The following is an 18,587-nucleotide window of genomic DNA, read 5'->3' on the forward strand; positions in this document are numbered from 1 at the left end:
ACTGTTAACCTTGACTTTATGGAATTTCTTGATTCCTTCATGTTATGCCTAAGCACAATTACACCCAGATCATTTGCCTTTTTTTGAACCATGTAATATCTATGTTTTTCTAACAACAGTGTCTTTTGAAGAAAATAATGGTTTTACTAAGATACTCACATATCATAAATTTCACTGTTAAAGGGTGTAATTCAGTGATTTTTAATGTACTCACAGTTGTGTGTCAATCACCATTGTCAAATTCCAGAAAGTTTTAAAATCATTCTTGTGGTAGGCTGAATAATGGCCTCTAAAGATATTCAGGTCCTAATCTCTGGAGCCTATGAATGTAATTGCATATGATGAAAGGGGACTTTGAATATCTGATTGAGTTAAAGTTCTTGAGATGGTTAGATTATCCTGGATTATCTGCATGGTGACTTAAATGTAATCACTCCTGTCCCCATAAGGAGGCAAGGAGAAAGAATGTGATGTGACACCTGAAGCAGAAGGACAAAAGGTGATGTGATATGAAGAAAGGCATCACAAACCAAAGAACGCAGGCAGCTTCCAAAAACTAGAACAGGAAAGGAAATAGCTTCTCTGGAGCCTCCAGAAGGAACCTTGATTTTTAGCCTTGTAAAACTCATTTGAAGTCTGGAAGTGTAAGAGAGTAAGTTTGTGTCTTTTTAGGCCACTACTCCTATAGTAATTTGTTACAGCGGCCATAGGAAATGAATACAATTTCCAAAGGAAACTGTGCCCATTGGCAGTCACTCTCAATTCCCTGTGGGAGAAGCACAGTCCCTGGTAACCACTTCTTGTCTTTATAGATTTGCATATTCTGGACTTTTTACATAAATGGAATCATGCAGTATATAGCCTTTTATGTCTGGCTTTTTTCACTTAGCACAATATTTTCAAGGTTCACCAAAACTTCACTCCTTTTTAATGGCTGAATACTATTCCATTATAATGGCTACAGCACATTTTATTAAATCCATTCATCAGATGATGGACATTTGTATGATTTCTACTATGTGGCTATTATGAATACTGCTCTGAGCATTCGTACACATGTTTTTGCACAGACTTATGTTTTCAGTTTTCTTGATATGTATATTGGAATGGAATTTCTGGGTCATATGATAACTCTTTAATTTTTCATGGCATTGCCAAAGTATTTTTCCAGGTGGTTGCACCATTTTACGTTCTTCTCAGTAATGTATAAGGGTTTCCATTTTTCCACATGCTCACCGACATTTGTTATTCTCTTTTTTATTGTAGTCGTCCTATGGGATATGAAGTATCTTACTGTGGTTTTAATTGCAGTTTCTTACCAATTTATGGTTTTGAGCATCTTTTCATGTGCTTGTTAGCAGATTATGTTATTTTTTTTTAAAGATTTTATTTATTTATTCATGACAGACACACACACAGAGAAAGAGGCAGAGACACAGGCAGAGGGAGAAGCAGGCTCCATGAAGGGAGCCTGACGTGGGACTCAATCCGATCCTAGGTCTCCAGGATCACACCCCAGGCTGAAGGTGGCGCTAAACCACTGGGCCACTGGGGCTGCCCAAATTATATTATTTACAGTATTTTATACTGAGATTGGGGGCTATCTCCAAGAACTATATATTACATAGAGATACAAAAGTTATTGAATTTAAAGATGTTTTACATTTTTCTTTTATTAAGGACAATTGTTTCCAATTTTCTTGCTTTGCCTAGTATTTTTCTTCTTATAGTTCATGTATATACATATATGCTGGTGCACGATTTTTTTTTTACCAGTATAGATGTACAAACAATCATGTTTATAGGTTACTGGATTAGACGTTGCTCCTGCGTAACACATGCTAAGATGTCTTTCAAAGGTGTCATCACAAGCCATCTATATAAAGAGGTCTATTAAGAGGATCGTTTTCTCAGATTTTTTTTTGTTGTATGATATAGCAGTGCTTTGCAGGATGGTACGTAACTGGCTTAGTCAGTATGGTACGTGACTGGCTTAGTCAGTAGAACGAGTTACTCTTGATCTTGGGGTTGTGAGTTTGAGCCCTACACTGGAGGTAGAGATGACTTAAAAAAAAAAGCTTTAAAAAATTGATGCTTTTAAGGAGTAAGGATTTGACTCTAAAGAAACTAGGCTATTATCATTCACTTAGAGAAATTAAATGAGTAATTTAGGAGCAGATAGCATTATGTAATAACCACAAAGATAAGGAAAACAACCCTTTCATTTATTGAGTGCTTGTTGTAGTCAAGGAACAACACTAGGTATAACATACATTATCTTGTTTAATTAATTACAACATCTCTGTGAGTTTGGTGGTCTTGTCCCTATTTTATATGTGAATATAAAATAGCTCTAAGACCCATAGGGTGTAAGTAATTTCCCCAAGGGCACGGAGCTAAGAAGAGGCAGCGTTGGGATTTAAATGCAAGGCTAATCCCTTGCCTTTTATTCAATATCATATCATATAATGTAATTCCTGTCACTTCTCTTCCCATCCTCCACCCCACACTCCCTCCCACCCCAGTGGTGGGGGAGATGTAGCCTACTGCCACTTGATAAATAAAAGTGCTGAAGAAGAATGGCTTAGAGATTTAGTGAGCAAGAGCATTTCCATTTACCACTGGAAACTCAAGAACTACTTGGAATTGGCTAAGGTTTAGAACCAGCAGTTGCAGAACAGTATTACAGAGGGACTTGATTCCAGTTATAAGTGAAATGCTTCCTTGAGTCAAGCAAGACAACTTGCTTTCTGAGCCAACCCAACGGAGGAAAGAATACACTGACTGTTTTTATTTATATTTCTTCATTCATGTTCAACTAAAATTTGTGTGCCTGCTGTGCACCAGGTACTGTGAGATGCCCGAGATAGAGACTTAGTTCTTACCCCTCGGGAGGCTCTCATTCTATGTTGGGAGCCCGGAGCAAATGGACATTTAACTATTCATGGTACATCTCCCTATTTGCAGTTGTGAGAAGTTCTACAAAAAAGGATTATAAATTGCTTTGGAATAAGTTGTGAATTTCAGGTAATCTCATAGTGCTAGTAAAACTTCTGTTATTAGTGCGATCTTTCCTAGTTAATAACTAAGTGAAATGACTATGACTAGTTTCTGTTTTTCCTTCCTTTATGAAATTTCCTTATCCCTAAGGTTTGTGTCTTTCTCTCTTTGCCCCAAACATCCCTTTCTGTTTGAGCATTATAGCTGACTGTAAATATTTGCTTCCCATGTTTGTGCTCCTGTGAGCTACATTGGGGATGTAATAAGCTCTTTTTATTTCTCTCTTGCCCTAGTTCCTAACAGAGGGGTTGGCCTATTATGAGATTTGAATGCCAGCTTGTTTAGAAGACATTCTGAATTGTCCAGGAAAGTTATGATTTCACATTCTGTTCTACTCTCTCAATGAACTTACAACCCTGAGATCAAGAGTTTCACACTCTGCTGACTGAGCCAGCCAGGCACCCCCATAATATAATCTTAATACTGACTCCAGAAGTAAACATTTGTTGAGCACTTACCCCTTGCTGAGTACTATCCTATGTCTTTTTATAAAAATTGTCATAGTAACCTTGTGAGGTTGGTATTAGTACTATGATGGTTGATTTTATGTGTTATTTTGACTGACCTATGGGATGCCCAGATAACTGGTAAAACATTATTTTTGGGTGTGTCTGCGAGAGTGTTTCTGGTAAAGATTAGCATTTGAATCAGTAGACTGACAGAAGGGATCTCCCTTCGCTAATATGTGAGCAGCAACATCCAATTCATGGTGGGTTGAAGTGGAAAAAAAGGTGAAGAATGGGCATACTCTTATTAAGCTGGGACAGCCATCTTCTCCTGCCCTCGGACACAAGGGCTCCTGGTTCTTGGGCCTTCAGACTCCGAGACTTATGACAGTGGCTCCCTGGATCTCAGTCAGACTGATGGACTTGGACTGAATTATACCACCAGCTTTCCTGGTTCTTCAGGTTGGTGATAGCTGATTGTAATAAATCTATCTCTTTGTCCATCTGTCTGTCTATCTCTTCATCCATGTATCTATCTCTCTGAATCTATCTATAATCTCTTATGGATTCTGTTTCTCTGGAGAATCCTGATAAACACAAACACTATGTTTCATTTTGCAGATGAGGAAAGTGAAGTTAATATAGCTAATTAGTGGCAGAGGCAAGGTTTGAACCTAAAGTTGGCTGATACCAAAATATTTGTTCTCCTGGTGTCAACTAGGACCACACTAGATCAAAACTTTTTTCTTTTTCTTTTTTTTCTTTCTTTGGCATAAGTTCTGAGATAAAATTCACACATAGTACAATTCACCCATGTAAAGCTTATAATTTGATGATATTAGTATATTTGGGGATTTGTGCAACCATCACTATAGTCAAGTTTAGAACATTTTCATCAACCCAAAAAGAGACTTTAGCTGTCACCTCATGGTGTCTCTATCCCTCCCCTGCCCCTGGTCCTATACATCTGATAATCTATTTCCAGTCTCTATAGATTTGCCTGTTTTCTGTTTCGTATAAATGGAGTCATATAATATATGGTATTTTGTGGCTGGCTTCTTTCACATAGCATAGTGTTTTCAAGGTTTCATCCATATTGTAGCATGTTAAATCTAAACTCTTATGGTGCCACTGGCTATTATTTCCTTTGAGACCCTACAGGAAGCTCTTTAGTCCATCTGCTCAGAATTTTTTCAGCTTTGTGCAGTATTATTTTCCTGGCATGTGTTTATGGGTTGTATAATTATCACCAGCCATATATTTATTTGATGTGGCGGGAATAGCTGTTAATTCCTGGCTTATGCTTTGTGGGAGGAGGAGCAATCATCATGCCTGGAAATGACGGTGTTTAAGAAAACCTTTGGAATTATATTAGGTTTCCCAGGTGTGGTGGAAGATGTTTGGCTCCATTTTGTAGAGTAAGAACAGCTATAGTAAACTTTCAGATTTCCCTGTAAAATATTAATTTAGGTGGGCAGAGGAAAGAAACATAAATCTCACTTTTTACCAAAGAATGATCACTTTGCCAAATGTCACTTTAAGAATACACTAATTTTAGGTGTTATATAAAAATAAATTTTTTTTCAGTCTTTATGTAAGCTATAGGGGAGTGGGAGAATCAAATTAATTTTAACTGTAGAAAAATGATTCAGGCTCAAATGCATAAAATGGTTATATATTTCCTTTAAAATATGACTCAAGTATTATATGTATGTAGTAAGAAAGTCCTAAGTTATAACCAAGGAAATGATTAAAAATCACCTCTAAACCACAGGCATAAAACAAAATAGAGATCATACTATGTTAGAGGGATATGTTATATATTCTTTTTGTAATCTGTTCTTTCAGCTAACAGTTTACCATGGACAACAAATCACGATGGTAATCTACTTCTGTCATCAAATTGAATGAGCACATGGCTATAGCATAGTTAGTGAATTTCTTGTTGCAGGATACTTAAATTATTTACTGTTTTGTTTTGATTTTTTTTTTCATATTGTAAACCATACTGTGATCAGTGTTTTTTGTGTCTCAAAGTAGGTGTACTTTTCTGATGCAAATGAACAATTAGGTTTGAGAAGAATTTGGGGTGTTGGCATTACATTTCTATATTCTTAATTTTTTAAAACGATTTTTAAAATTTATTTATTTGAGAGAGAGAGAGAACAAGAGCCAGGGGGAGAAGCAGAGGGAGAGAGAGAAGCAGATGCCACGCTGAGCAGAGAGTCTGACGTGGGGCTCAATCCCAGGACCCCACGAACATGACCTGAGTTGAAGGTTGATGCTTACCTGACTGAGCCACCCAGGCATGCTTATATTTTTAATTTTAATAATAAACAAGAGTCTTAAACAGAGAGTGGTTTAGTTTTCCATTTGGATAGAAAACTTTAAAAAGACCTTATTCCTGGCAAAGCCAAAGAACTCATCCCATACTTCCTTACCTTCTCTTTAATGTAAAATAGCCACAAAAAGTGTTGTTTTTACAAACCTCTCCCTCCTCCTGGACTCCAGGGCCCTATCCTTTCTTGGTTCTCCTGTTCTGTTAACATTTCTGTGGTGTCTAAATGAGGTGTCTCTTGATCAGATGGGGGCCCCTAAAAATGCGGTGACAAGCTGATGGAAGCCAATGGGTCAGGAGGTGAAAGAATTCATCCAAGGCCGAACAAAGGGATAGAGATTTATTGAACGCACTGCAAGGGAGCCATGGGCAGGATAGCAGAGGAGAGGGTATCTGCAATGAGGCCGTCGGTAGGGGCTGTTTTTCTTTTTTTTTTTTTTTGGGGGGGGGGAGCTGTTTTTAAAGAGGGAAGATGAATGGGACACCTGGGTGGCTCAGTCAGTTAAGTGTCTGCCTTCAGCTCAGGTCATGATCCTGGGGTGGAGTCCTCTCATGGAGCTTGCCTTGAGCCATGCCTGGAGCTCCCTGCGTGGGGGGGAGTCTGCTTCTCCCTCTCCCTCCACCCCTGCCTTCTGGCTTGTTCGTCTGTCTGTCTGTCTCTCTCTCTCTCAAATAAATCAATAAATAAAATCTTAAAAAAAAGTAAAGAGGGGAGATGAAGAGATATGGTGACATTTAGAATTTTTCCTTTTTTTGGCCACTGTACCTGGTTATAAGTAGCCTATTGGTCATTTGTGACCAATGGCTATTTTGAGGTGGGCCCTCCTATGGGCCCATCTGTATCCTGCCTGGGGTTCACTGTGGTCCTTTTTACATTCCATCGCTGAAGTCTATTTGACTAAAAGCAGCCTCTATACCTTCTTGTGGTGCCCTTTGTTTCCTCATTATCTTAATATTCTTTTCCGTAGCCAGTAGATTCTTTTGAGAATCGACAGTCTATCTACCCTCTCCCCCAGCAATTCTAGCTTCTTTTCTCGGAAAATTCCTTTACCATTGCTGTAGCACCGATGTTTTCCTGGATTTTCTGTAGTTATTCAGTTGCAAAATAGACTGCTGAGAATAATTTAAGAAGACATTAATAGCTCATTTAGACTTGTGGCATCCTCACATATAACTTCAACTTTTAAACTCCATAGTGTTTGCTTAGGACTGGTTTTGATTTGCTTGCTCCCAGGAGACTTGGGTCCAGGAAGTTATAGGTTCTACAGTTTGTAATGAAGAATTCATTAAGGGGTACAGGAGGAATTTGAAAGACATTCTCAGGGAGAGGCCAACGTGGTTATTAGTTTTAAGTGACCACATTGGCAGACCTTCACCTTCACTGTATACTCTTCTCTAGCATCTCTCTGCCTAAAGTCATGTGTGTCTTCTTTTCTAACTCTCCATGATGGCCTCCTCTCCATTACATAAAAGGGTAGCATATTTCTATTTATTGTAAATATTTTGTAGGTCATTTTCTGAGGTGTAAAACCTCCAGGGCATCCAACAAAGGGACAGTTCAAAATACTGATTTTAAAGAAGTATTTCTCAATTAAGCCACCATCCCTCTCTTCCACACAAGTAGTGCCATTTCTGATGTTTGGTGTTTTTTAGTTTTCTTTCTTAACTCTTAGGTTTACTTATCATCAGTATTTGCGGTATATTTATACTGTTCTAACCAGTGGCTGCTTTCACGACACAGTGGCAGAGTTGAATAGTTGTAACAGACTTCGTGGCCCTCAAAGCCTGAAATATTAAGTCTCTGGTCTTTGACAGAAAAAAGTCTCCAACCCTGTTCTAGCTGGTGGTAGGCCAATTCATACCGTTCGATCATTAAATATTTTTTTTAAAAAAAGAATTTTATTTATTTATTTATTTGAGAGAGAGAGAGAGAGAATGAAAGAAAGAGCACAGGAAGGTAAGGGGCAGGGGGAGAGGGAAAAGCAGACTCCATGCTGAGCAGGGAGCCTGACATGGGGCTCCATCCCAGGACCCCGAAATCTTGACCTGAGCAGAAAGCAGATGCTTAAGTGACTGAGCCACCCAGGCACCCCTCAATGAATTTTTTTGAGGAGAGTGCCTTTATATGCCAAACACTGCTAGAAACTGCATTTGTAGGGAAGGCAAAACAGTTTATACTTGTTAAAACCTTGTTAAGGGGAACCTTTTTCATTGTAATTCAGTGGCTTTTTGGTACTAAAGAACAAATAATTATTGAAGAAGTTCTGCTAAAATTCTCTATCTCTTGTACTTGTAGATGACAGATTTTGCCTTTAGCTTTTATTAAACAGGAGCTTGTTTGTTTGTTTGGGAAGCAGTCCCAGGTACATGTCTTCCTTGTTCTTAGTATGTTGTAGATGAATCTTTTTGAGTCCCTCAGGGATGTTAGACTGACTGATCTTCACCATTGTAATCCACTAAGAATTCATCAGTTGTGTTCTCAAATCTGTGGATGCAAAGAGCCGGTGGAGAGAGAAGAATCATTTTCAGTGAACACATAATCACACACATAATTCAGGTTACATTTCAGTAATGGCAACATTGGTTATTCAGAAAGGTTTTCACGGAACTCCATCGTTGTAAAGGAGACTACACTCCACAGGTATTACGAAAAGCTTCATCTGTGCCATTTACAGTTGTTCTGTAAAGTGTTTCTAGAGCCTCTATAGTGACTGCTCACTTCATCAATTTTTTTTTTTGATGTGTGGCATGTTGATTTTTCAGTATGTAACCATGCTTAACTATTTCTCAAGTTCTTTCTACAGTGCACTCATGTTAGTCCCTTTAGCCCTTTTTAAAATTTAGATGGGGGGATATTTTACTCTTGTTGCTGCTTGTAGACACTGAGTTTGCTTTGCTTTCAGTTCTGTATCTACTGAGCAACTCTTTTAGCAATGTGGGTTCTTTTTTTAAAATTTTAAGCTATTTTGATTGAATTTCTATTATTATTCTTTACTACCTTGAAGTCTAGCCTCCATTTATCTGAACAGTAGAAGGAACTGACCTTTAAAAAAAAAGATTCTCTGGTTATTTGAGGGGGAATAAAGCACTAATCATTTTTGTTGTGAAAGGATATTTCTGACTGTGTGTTTGCTAGTTCATGCCAGAAGAATGTCCAACATGAAATAGGTAATTAATCCAGACAGAATCTAGCAAAACTGAAAAGTGAGCCTCCCTGCAGGGAACCCTTTGTGTCATTCTTTCTGTTCCTGCAGAGATATCAGTGGAGTTTGCATTGGAAGATACTGTTCACTATGGGGAGGTAGCTGGGGAAGCTGCAACTTCTCACATGGGGAATAAAAAAGAAACCTAGAATCCCTGGCCCCTGAGTAGTGAGTCCCTTGAGAGTCTAGATCAGTCTGTTTAATAAATGCCTCTCTGTTGTTACTTGTGTTGCTTACAGAATTTCTAAGCCCCTTCTCTTCAGATACTAGAATTATAAGTTTGCACTACAAACTGCCAGTTTTACAGAAATACAGAATAATTTGAAAGGTACGTCTTCTAGAGACGGCATAGAGGGTAGGGATTGTTAATATGAGGGCAGCCTTAGTACCAGATCAAGTACAAGTATTTTTTATTTACTGAGCCACAGTATGAAATTTAGATATGTGCTTCTACATTATTTGCCATTAGCAAGATAGAAACCATAATGGAAGGTCATTTGATTATAAAGGATATTTATTTATTTAAGATTTAATTTATTTATTCATGAGAGACACAGAGAGAGGCAGAGACATAGGCAGAGGGAGAAGCAGACTCCCTGCATGGAGCCTGATGCAGGACTTGATCCCAGGACCCTGGGATCATGACCTCAGCAGCAGACGCTCAAACCACTGAGCCACCCAGGTGCCCCTACAAAGAACTTTTAAAAAGGCAACTTGGTATTTATTTCTCTTGTTTTCTGTCACACTGTCTTGATCATAAAGTAGTCTCAGACATTAAAAGACTATAAAATTACTTAAATAAACCTGTGGTAGTCTTTTTTTTTTTTTTAATACTTAGAACCTTTAACTCAAATTATTAGGGTAAGAATGTTATTTTTCTCATTGTTTCTGCCCCATTGATTGTGTCTGCTTAAACTCCCTCTTATCTCCTGTCCTTGTATTTTGGTAACAGAAGCATCCTGTTTTATGATTGTGTGTGCTGAATTAGCTTAAGAGGACTTCACTGCATGATGATGACTTGAGTCCTTTAATTGTGAAGGCAGTTTCTTTTACCTTCATTATGAAAAGGGCAAATAAAAGCAGTTTTTGTTGCCTACAGGTTTTTTATAAAGCTTTTACTCTGTTGGAGTAAAGTATCAGGACAAAAGGAGTAGGCTGTTCCCAGGAATTTCTAGAAAAATCTTTTGGAAGTAAAATTAGAAGATAGCTATCTGTTCCTTGGACAAAGTCATTCTTACGGCACAAGAATTAGAAGCAAAGGCTTTGAGTCTTTGGGGATTCATGATTTTCCCCCATTGGCTGTAACAGCAATAACCATCTTTGACAGTGTACAAAGCACGTTTGCATACAATTGTCTCAACATTGCCTTCACTGTTAACCTTGTGCTATACATAGAGCAGGTGTTGCTACTATTATTTCCTTTGTGCAGCTGGGGAAACAGATTGAAGGAGATTAATGACTTTGCTGTAGTCACTCAGCTACCAAATGAGAGAGCCTGGGGTTTTTTTGACTCCAGTCATGTGCTCTTTCGAGTGTACCACACTGCCCAGGGTCTTGATCTGTGCTGTCTAGAGTTGCTAAGATTCTTGGGGAGGAATGACAGGGAGAAAGTATCCTTCTCCCTAAGAAACACAAATGGCCATAAAATACACATAATGTAAGCACTTAGAATGGGATGTATTCTCTACAACTCAGAAAAACTGAACAAGACATTCTGAGTAATTTGTATGTAAATATTTACATGCCATAATGCCTAATACCTAAGTGCTCCATCTATTTAACTTAATTTATATATTCTTGTATGTTTTGCCCTTACTAATGAATGATGGATTCAGTATTTTAGTCTGATTGCTTCTTTACCACCTGCCAGATATTATTGCATGATCACTCGTCTTGTTAATTTTGAAGTCTGCTGTTGCTCTAAATTGTTCCTTTGTAGACATTCTATATATTTTTTTTAAAGATTTTACTTAACTATTCATGAAAGACACACAGAGAGAGGTAGAGACATAGAGGAAGAAGCAGGCTCCCTCCAGGGAGCCTGATGTGGGACTTGTGGGACTTGATCCCAGGACCCTGGGATCATGGCCTGAGCCAAAGGCAGATGCTCAACCACTGAGCCACCCAGGCATCCCAGCAGTCTATTTTTTGATATTCTCTTTTTTCCTCCATTAGCTTTGAAGATTATCTCTTTGCCTTTGGTACTAAACAGCCATCTTATAATGTATGTAGATGTAAACTTATTTTTATTTCTCTTGCTGAGGACCTAAAGAATTACTTTCTTTGACTTTGGAAATTCTTAGCCATTATTTCTTTAAGTAGTTCTCCCCACCCCCCCATTCTTATTTTTTAACCTTTTAGTTGGAAATACCTTTAAACTTACAGGAAGCCTTCAAAAAATAGTATAGAGAGATCTATACATAGAATGGAATATTATTTAGCAGTGAAAAAGACTACTGATATATGCTACACCATGGAGAAACCTTAAAAGCAATATTTTAATTGAAAGAAGCCAATAACAAAAAATTATATATGGTATGATTTCCTTCATAGAAAAGGTCTAGAAAAAGCAAATTTAAAGAGAGAATATAGATTTATGGTTGCTTAGAATTGGGATGGCTGGGGGGAAATGAGTATTAAATGATCTTGGAGTTTCTTTCTGGAGTAATGAAAATGTTCGTTAACTTGATTGTGGTGATGGTTGTGTAACTTTGTGAGAACCATACTGAAAACCATCGAATTATACACTTCAGGTGAATTGTATGTGAATTATATCTCCAAAAAGCTGTTGTACAAAAATAGGAAAAATAATATACGGAGTTCTTGAATATTTTTCACTCTGCTTTCCCTAACGTAAAGTCTTACTTTCATTGCTGTAGCACAGCCATTGAAACTAAGAAATTGATGTTAATGTAATGCTATTCACTGGACTACAGACTTTATTCAGGCTTCATAGTGTTCCCACTGAAGTCCTCTTTCCATTCCAGGATCCAACCCAGGCTCTGCTGTTGCACTGAGTTGTCATATTACCTTTCTCTTTCCAGCTCTGCCAGTTTCTCAGGCTCTTCTACTTGCATGATGCTGACCCTTTTGAAGAGTCTTGATTAGGTGTTTGGTAAAATGTGCTTTGATTTGGGTGTATATGATGTTTCCTCATGATTAGATCAAGGACATGTGGCTTTTTTGGGATAAGACTACTCCAGAGGTAGTATTTCTCAGGAGTATTAGGAGTATTAGTATTAGTATTAGTATTAGGAGTACATGGTGTTGGTATATTTTATTACTGGTGATATTGACCTTCATCGCTTGGTGGTATTAGCATCAATCACTTGGTTAATGTGATATATTCTGGACTACTCTATATCATAATAACTGTTCTTTCTTTTGTAATTAACCCATTTCTTGGAGGAGATACTTTGAGACTATCCAGTTGTCCTGTTTATCCTCACACTTTTGCCCACTAATTTTTAACATCCTCCAGCATATCTTGCCTATGACAGCTATTCTGGTCGTGTTTGTCTAATGGTGATTTTTTTATTTCTTTCATTGCTTCTACATTGGAAGGAATTGCTGTTCCTTCTTTCTTATTTGCTTATTTATATATCTATTTATGCCTCTGTGGACTTAGGGGTTTTTATTTGGAACACTTTGAGATTGCTGCCATGCCCTTTCATCAAATCCACATCCTTTTTTGAACACTTCCCTTACTTCTCACACCATAAGATGCTCCAGACCTAAGTTATATTTTCCTTAGTCCAGTCCTGGAATCAACTACTTCTCCAAGGGCCATTCTAAAAATAAAGTTATTTAGGAACTCTTGATAAACATAAGATAGACCATCTCTTTTAATACGACCTGACTTTGAATTTCTTTTTTATATTTTGTAACTCTGATCTTTCTGGTCTATACTTAGGATAACTTGCTATCAGATTGAGTTAATAATTTCAGTGATTATAGTCTTCATTTCTGGAGATCTTATTTGGTTCTTTGCCAAATTTTCCTCTTCTTTTCCATCGTGCCATCTTGTTTTACTGGTACTTAAATGCCTTGTCTGAAATCTTTCATTCTATCAAGTACTTTTGTATTTCTGTTCTGTTATCTGAAAATCTTGGATGTTTAGCCCTGCTGTTTGTTGCTTTTGTTGATTCTTTCATTATAGTTTTTGAAAATTTTTGTATCATGAACTCCTTTCCAGATGAGCTTACTTTATTTCATTTTTCTGTGTGACTGTTTGGATTATGGGTTACAGGAATATCCTTTGAGAGTGATCCAGATGCCCCCAGCTCACTGCTGTTTTTTAAGTAAGTGTCTCAGCTCAGTAGTTTTTAGTCCAACCATTACACTAAGGGTGCAGCTCTTCGAGGGTGCTGGGCTTTTTATTTATTTATTTTTTTTAAGATTTTATTTTATTTTAGAGACAGAGGGAAAGAGACCATGCACAAGTTGGGGGGGGGGGTGCAGAGGGAGAGAGAGTCTTAAGCAGACTCCCCACTGAGCACAGAGCCCAACATGATTCTCAGTCTCATGACCCTGAGAACATGACCTTGAGATCATGACCCCGAGATCACTATCTGAGCTGAAACCAATAGTCGAATGCTTAACTGATGGCCACCCAGGCACCCCAAGGGCCTGGTTTTATGTGTGGGTCTCAGTTCCAACTCCCTGTTTTCTATAGGCTAAAGGCAGTATTTCCTCTTTCCCTGTGGCCATAGAAACACAAGCTATTAGCTTATAGATACTGACAACTTTCTTACAATAGCTCAGTGTAGTTATATGCCTCCTTGTTTCTGGCACTGAGTAATTAACACTACCACCTCCTCCCCATGCTCCCACCTCTGCCTTTTTTTCTTTTTTCAGCTCAGCAGCATAGAGCAAAATTTCCTTCTTTATCATTCTTCAGGTGCAGCCCTTCATATCCTAGAGCCAGATGTCAATTTGTTTTTTTTTTTTAATTTATTTAATTAATTTAATTTATTTTATTTATGATAGAGAGAGAGAGAGAGAGGCAGAGAGAGAGAGAGGCAGAGACACAGGCAGAGGGAGAAGCAGGCTCCATGCACCGGGAGCCCAACGTGGGACTCGGTCCCGGGTCTCCAGGACCACGCCCCGGGCCAAAGGCAGGCGCCAAACTGCTGCGCCACCCAGGGATCCCCCTCAATTTGTTTTTTGAAAACAGACAAGTCATTGGGTAATTAATAGTAGAGACACAATAAGCCAGTAAAAACCAGGACCCTGAACCTGCCTAATCCAATGTGATTTGGCAGATTGTACAGGTTACAAAGGTAGTGGATCAGATCCACAGGATTCCAGAAGATGGGCATAGCAAGATTATCATAGATTAAGCTCAAGGAGTCCCCAGGGCCAGACCGTCTCTGAGATATAGTGTCAAGAAGAGCCCAGGGTTGGGAAGGTCAGGGAAAGCAGCCTTCTTTACTAGAGGCTTCCCTGCTTCTGATTATGGGGGCCAGCATGGGTTTGCAAATATTCCCTGAAGGTATACCTTGGGTATGTGTAAGGCCACAGCTCCTGGTTCTGAAATACCTTCTCATAGTCCATATGTACAGTACCATTTCAGGAATTCACTTTTAAACACTCTAGAAAGATGACTTTAAAAAAAAAAAAGTTCTGTGAACCCTTGAATATACTTGGAGGATGTAGCCTTACTGCCCACCGACTACTCATGGAAAAGACAAGGTCCTTTTCCTATGTCTATAGTTGGTGGCCAGATGTCATCTGTGTTGATCTGCAGAGGGCCTCATAGCATCTGTGAGCCATATCTCCTTATGGTATTTTGATTTATAGAAATGTTTGAATGACAGAGCTATTGTTGACCAATCTCACATCTGAGTTATAGTACTTTTCTTTTCTTCTTGCTTGCAGAATATTTCTCTCTGGATCTCTTTCCATCAATTCATATTAAACATATCTCAAATGGAACTCATCGTCTCTTGCCCCATCTCCTGTAATGTGCTCCTTCCTCCAGGTTTCCCTCCTTTTTTTTTTTTTTTTAATATTTTATTTATTTATTTGAGAGAGAGAAAGAGAGAAAAGACAAGCAGGGAGAAGCGGACTCCCCACTGAGCATGGTGCCAAAGATGGGGCTCCATCCCAGGACCCTGGGATCATGACCTAAGCTGGAGACAGACATTTAATAGACTGAGCCACGCAGGCGCCCCTCCTTCTTCTTTTTTTTTTAATCCTCCCTTTTTTAATGCTATTTTTTATTCATCCAGTCTTTAGGTCCCAAGCCTTTCCCTTTTTGATTCAGTCTCCTAGTTCTTTTAATTCTTTTATTCTCCATCTCAGATTTAGCATTCCTCAAGTCCTATACCATGAGTAGTTGATAAGTACTGTTAATCTGTTATATCCTTATTACCAAGCTAGGTGAGTGGGGAATAAGAACTATAAGACATGATCAAAACTTAATATCTACTTGAGAAGACAACTTATGTTCATGAAAATAGTGAATAATACTAGACAGTATATAATTAAATGCTAAATTGGATGGTATATAGTTTTAAGTGTTAGAAGGTAGAGGAACAAAAGAGATAAAAGGAGGGCTTGAATTGTAGGAGGAAGCTTAATTGTGGAATTGGGGTTTGAACTGGGTCTTGAAACGGCCTCAGTTGGAATCTGATGGGCATTTAAAGTTAAGAGAGCCTGGACAATTAGTGTGTACACTGAGCATAAGATTTTGGGAAAATGTTTCAGGCTCTATATGTCTTGGGGACCAGTGAGCAATAGGAATCAGCGAGGTTGGGTAACTGCTTTGACTTTGGGTCTAAGACTACCAGAAGATTCTTTCAAAAGTAGCATTTTAATTTTGATTGTTCCCCAGCTGAGAAACTGCTAGAAGCCTCTTTTTCTCTTGATTCTGATCCAAACTTATTTTGGTATTCCAGGTACACTCTGATCTGTCAGCCTTCCCTCACTGATACTTTGCACACCAGTTGTGTGCCTGTAACATGCTTTTTTTTTTTTTTTTTTTTTAAGATTTTATTTATTTATTCATGAGAGACACAGGCAGAGGGAGAAGCAGGCTCCCTGCGGTGAGCCTGATGTGGGGCTCGATCCCAAGACCCCGGGATCATGACCTGAGCCAAAGGTGGATGCTCAACCTCTAAGCCACTCAGGTGCCCCTACAACACACTTTCTTTGTGTTTTGACCTTTGCCTTCCACTTGCTTAAGGAATGTCTGCCTGACTTCTGTCTCTTCCTTCTTCCTGTCCCATCTCAAGGCTTCCTGGTTCTTGATGTTCTCTCTGATGACCCCACCCCCAGACAAAGCTTTACTCCCTAGGTCCTCCTAAAACTCTTTTCTGTTGAAAATAGCCTAAAATCTAATTATTTTGTTTCCTGATAATTTAGAATTCTATCAGTAGGTGCTAAGTTCTTTGAGATGTTAGATTATGTTTTATATGCCACTGTTCCTCCTAGTACTTTGGGTATACACTGGGTATACCCTTGATGTTGAATTGATAGCTTTGAAAGATTGAGTTTATCTTTTGATTGCAAATACTGATAATTTGTAATATTAGGGCTACTTCGTATAAACATGCCCACTGATGTGGCTGACACACAGTATTCCTCTTAGTAAATGTTAATTCAATCCAAATTTGTAGTGGGTCCCAAGCCAAAGAATATTTTTCTGCTGTTTCATGGAAAGAAGAAAATAAAGAGCAAAAGCACCAAATCCAAGTGTTCTGAGATACTCCTTCTGCTGTCTCCTCTTTAAACCTCTCCTTAATCTAGGTCCTTAGGTACATATTATTCATTTGTCTTGACATCTTTTCACTTACTACCTTATGTAGTTTTTTCTAAATAATTTATGTTTGTAGATGGAGACAAATTGTGTGTATTAATTGAAGCTTAAGAGAAGGGATGGGAGTATTTTAGAAAGGTTAATCCTTGTTAAACTCTATATAATCGATCTACATTGGCACTCTTCCTGCCTGAGTTTTAAAATTTTAATAAAATATATCCAAGTGAAGAAATCATCTGGTGTAGTTGGAATCGAATTTAGGAAGACATTTGAATATCTAGAAAACCAGATATGAACTAAGAACACTTGGTTTAGAAAATTGGGTCAAGTTAAAAATAACATTTTTGTCAGGCTGCCATCTTATTTTATCATTTAACAGTCTTTTAAAGAATCTGAAGTGACTTTTAAAACAAGGTTTTAAAGTATTTTATTTAGTTAGTTTAGTAGGTAAGCTCTCTGCCCAATGTGTGGCTTGAACTTAGGACCTCCTGGATCAAGAGTCACTTACTCTACTAACTGAGCCAACCAGGTGCTCAAATTATTATTTTAAATAATACAGTTATTCTCCTGCCTCCTTTACATGTTTGTAAGATGATTTGAGCATGTTCAGTTTATATATATTAAATCTCAATTTTCTGAGTGCTGATGCAATTTCAGCAAGGAAGTCTACTTCGCCCTCTGCCTCTCCCCCAGCTCGTGCTTGCTTATACTTTCTCTCTCTCAAAAATAAATAAACAAAAATCTTAGAACGTTTCTTCCTTTTTTTTTTTTTAACATTATCTTACCCTTCGTTTTTTTCAGAGAATGGTTCTTCAATGATGTTTGTAGCTAATCTAATTTGCGTGTGTGCGGGCACTGGCTGGCACCCATGCACATATCTGCGTGTAAGTTTTATTTCCTTGGTTAGCAAACTAAAGTAGCAAAGAAGCTGTCATGTGAGTCAGGCTGGATTTTCTTCCACAACAGTTTATATTGGTTTAAATAATTTCTTTTGAGAAGTGATACCTTATCAAATCTGAACTTCTGGGAATGTTATGAGTTTTTCCTAGTTTTCCTGTAATAAAAGATAGTACCCTCTGCTAATGGCGTCCTGTCAGCTGGGATTTTGTTAGGCATTGACTCTTTCATTTCCTTCACAGGTCGTTTGCATTCGCTCCACATGGAATGCTCTCTCTCCAAAGCTCAGCTGTGACACAAGACCCCTCATTTTGAAGACCCTCAGTGAACTGTTTTCTCTGGTTCCCTCTTTAACAGTCAATACAGCTGAATATGAGGTATGCATTTGAAGGTCAATAAATTTTCTGTTTCTACATTGGGAAGACATGGGCTGTATAACAACTTATGGAAATCGATATTCATAATCTTTGTTTTCCAAAAATCCTTTAACATTTTTTGTTCTAAGGATGTGATATCTTTATGGACTGCTAGTAATAGGAGAATATCCATGCTTATCAATTCTGTGTCTTTAAGGCTTATTTACGTAAAGGATACCAATTTTTTATTATGAGAATATAACCAAGACTTTAAAAAGTCAGTGTGCAAAATAAATAAATAAGTAAATAAATAAAATAAGTAAAATAAAAAGTCAGTATGTTAAAAATAGTGTGTCTAAGGCCAAAAGTTTAAATTCATTTTATTGGTGCTTTTATTTCTAAAAAATATCACAAAGATTTTAATAAGGCAGGACAGAGTCTCCCATAGTATTTGACTATATATATATATATATATATATATATATATATATATATATACACACACATATATTTGACTGAATATAT

At 37.9% G+C, this 18,587-nt stretch overlaps 1 protein-coding gene across 2 annotated transcripts in view; it reads left to right on the forward strand.

Annotated features, from left to right (window-relative positions):
- FOCAD (focadhesin) overlaps positions 1 to 18,587 on the forward strand; it is a 312,226-nt gene that overhangs the window by 163,574 nt on the left and 130,065 nt on the right. For both annotated transcript variants that reach the window (XM_077912127.1, XM_077912128.1), the window contains exon 16: positions 17,949 to 18,083. In XM_077912127.1, coding sequence (XP_077768253.1) covers positions 17,949 to 18,083 — 135 coding nt within the window. The remainder of the gene's footprint in view (positions 1 to 17,948; positions 18,084 to 18,587) is intronic.

This window comes from Canis aureus, chromosome 10 (genome assembly GCF_053574225.1).
Source record: "Canis aureus isolate CA01 chromosome 10, VMU_Caureus_v.1.0, whole genome shotgun sequence".
NCBI classification, from domain to species: domain Eukaryota; kingdom Metazoa; phylum Chordata; class Mammalia; order Carnivora; family Canidae; genus Canis; species Canis aureus.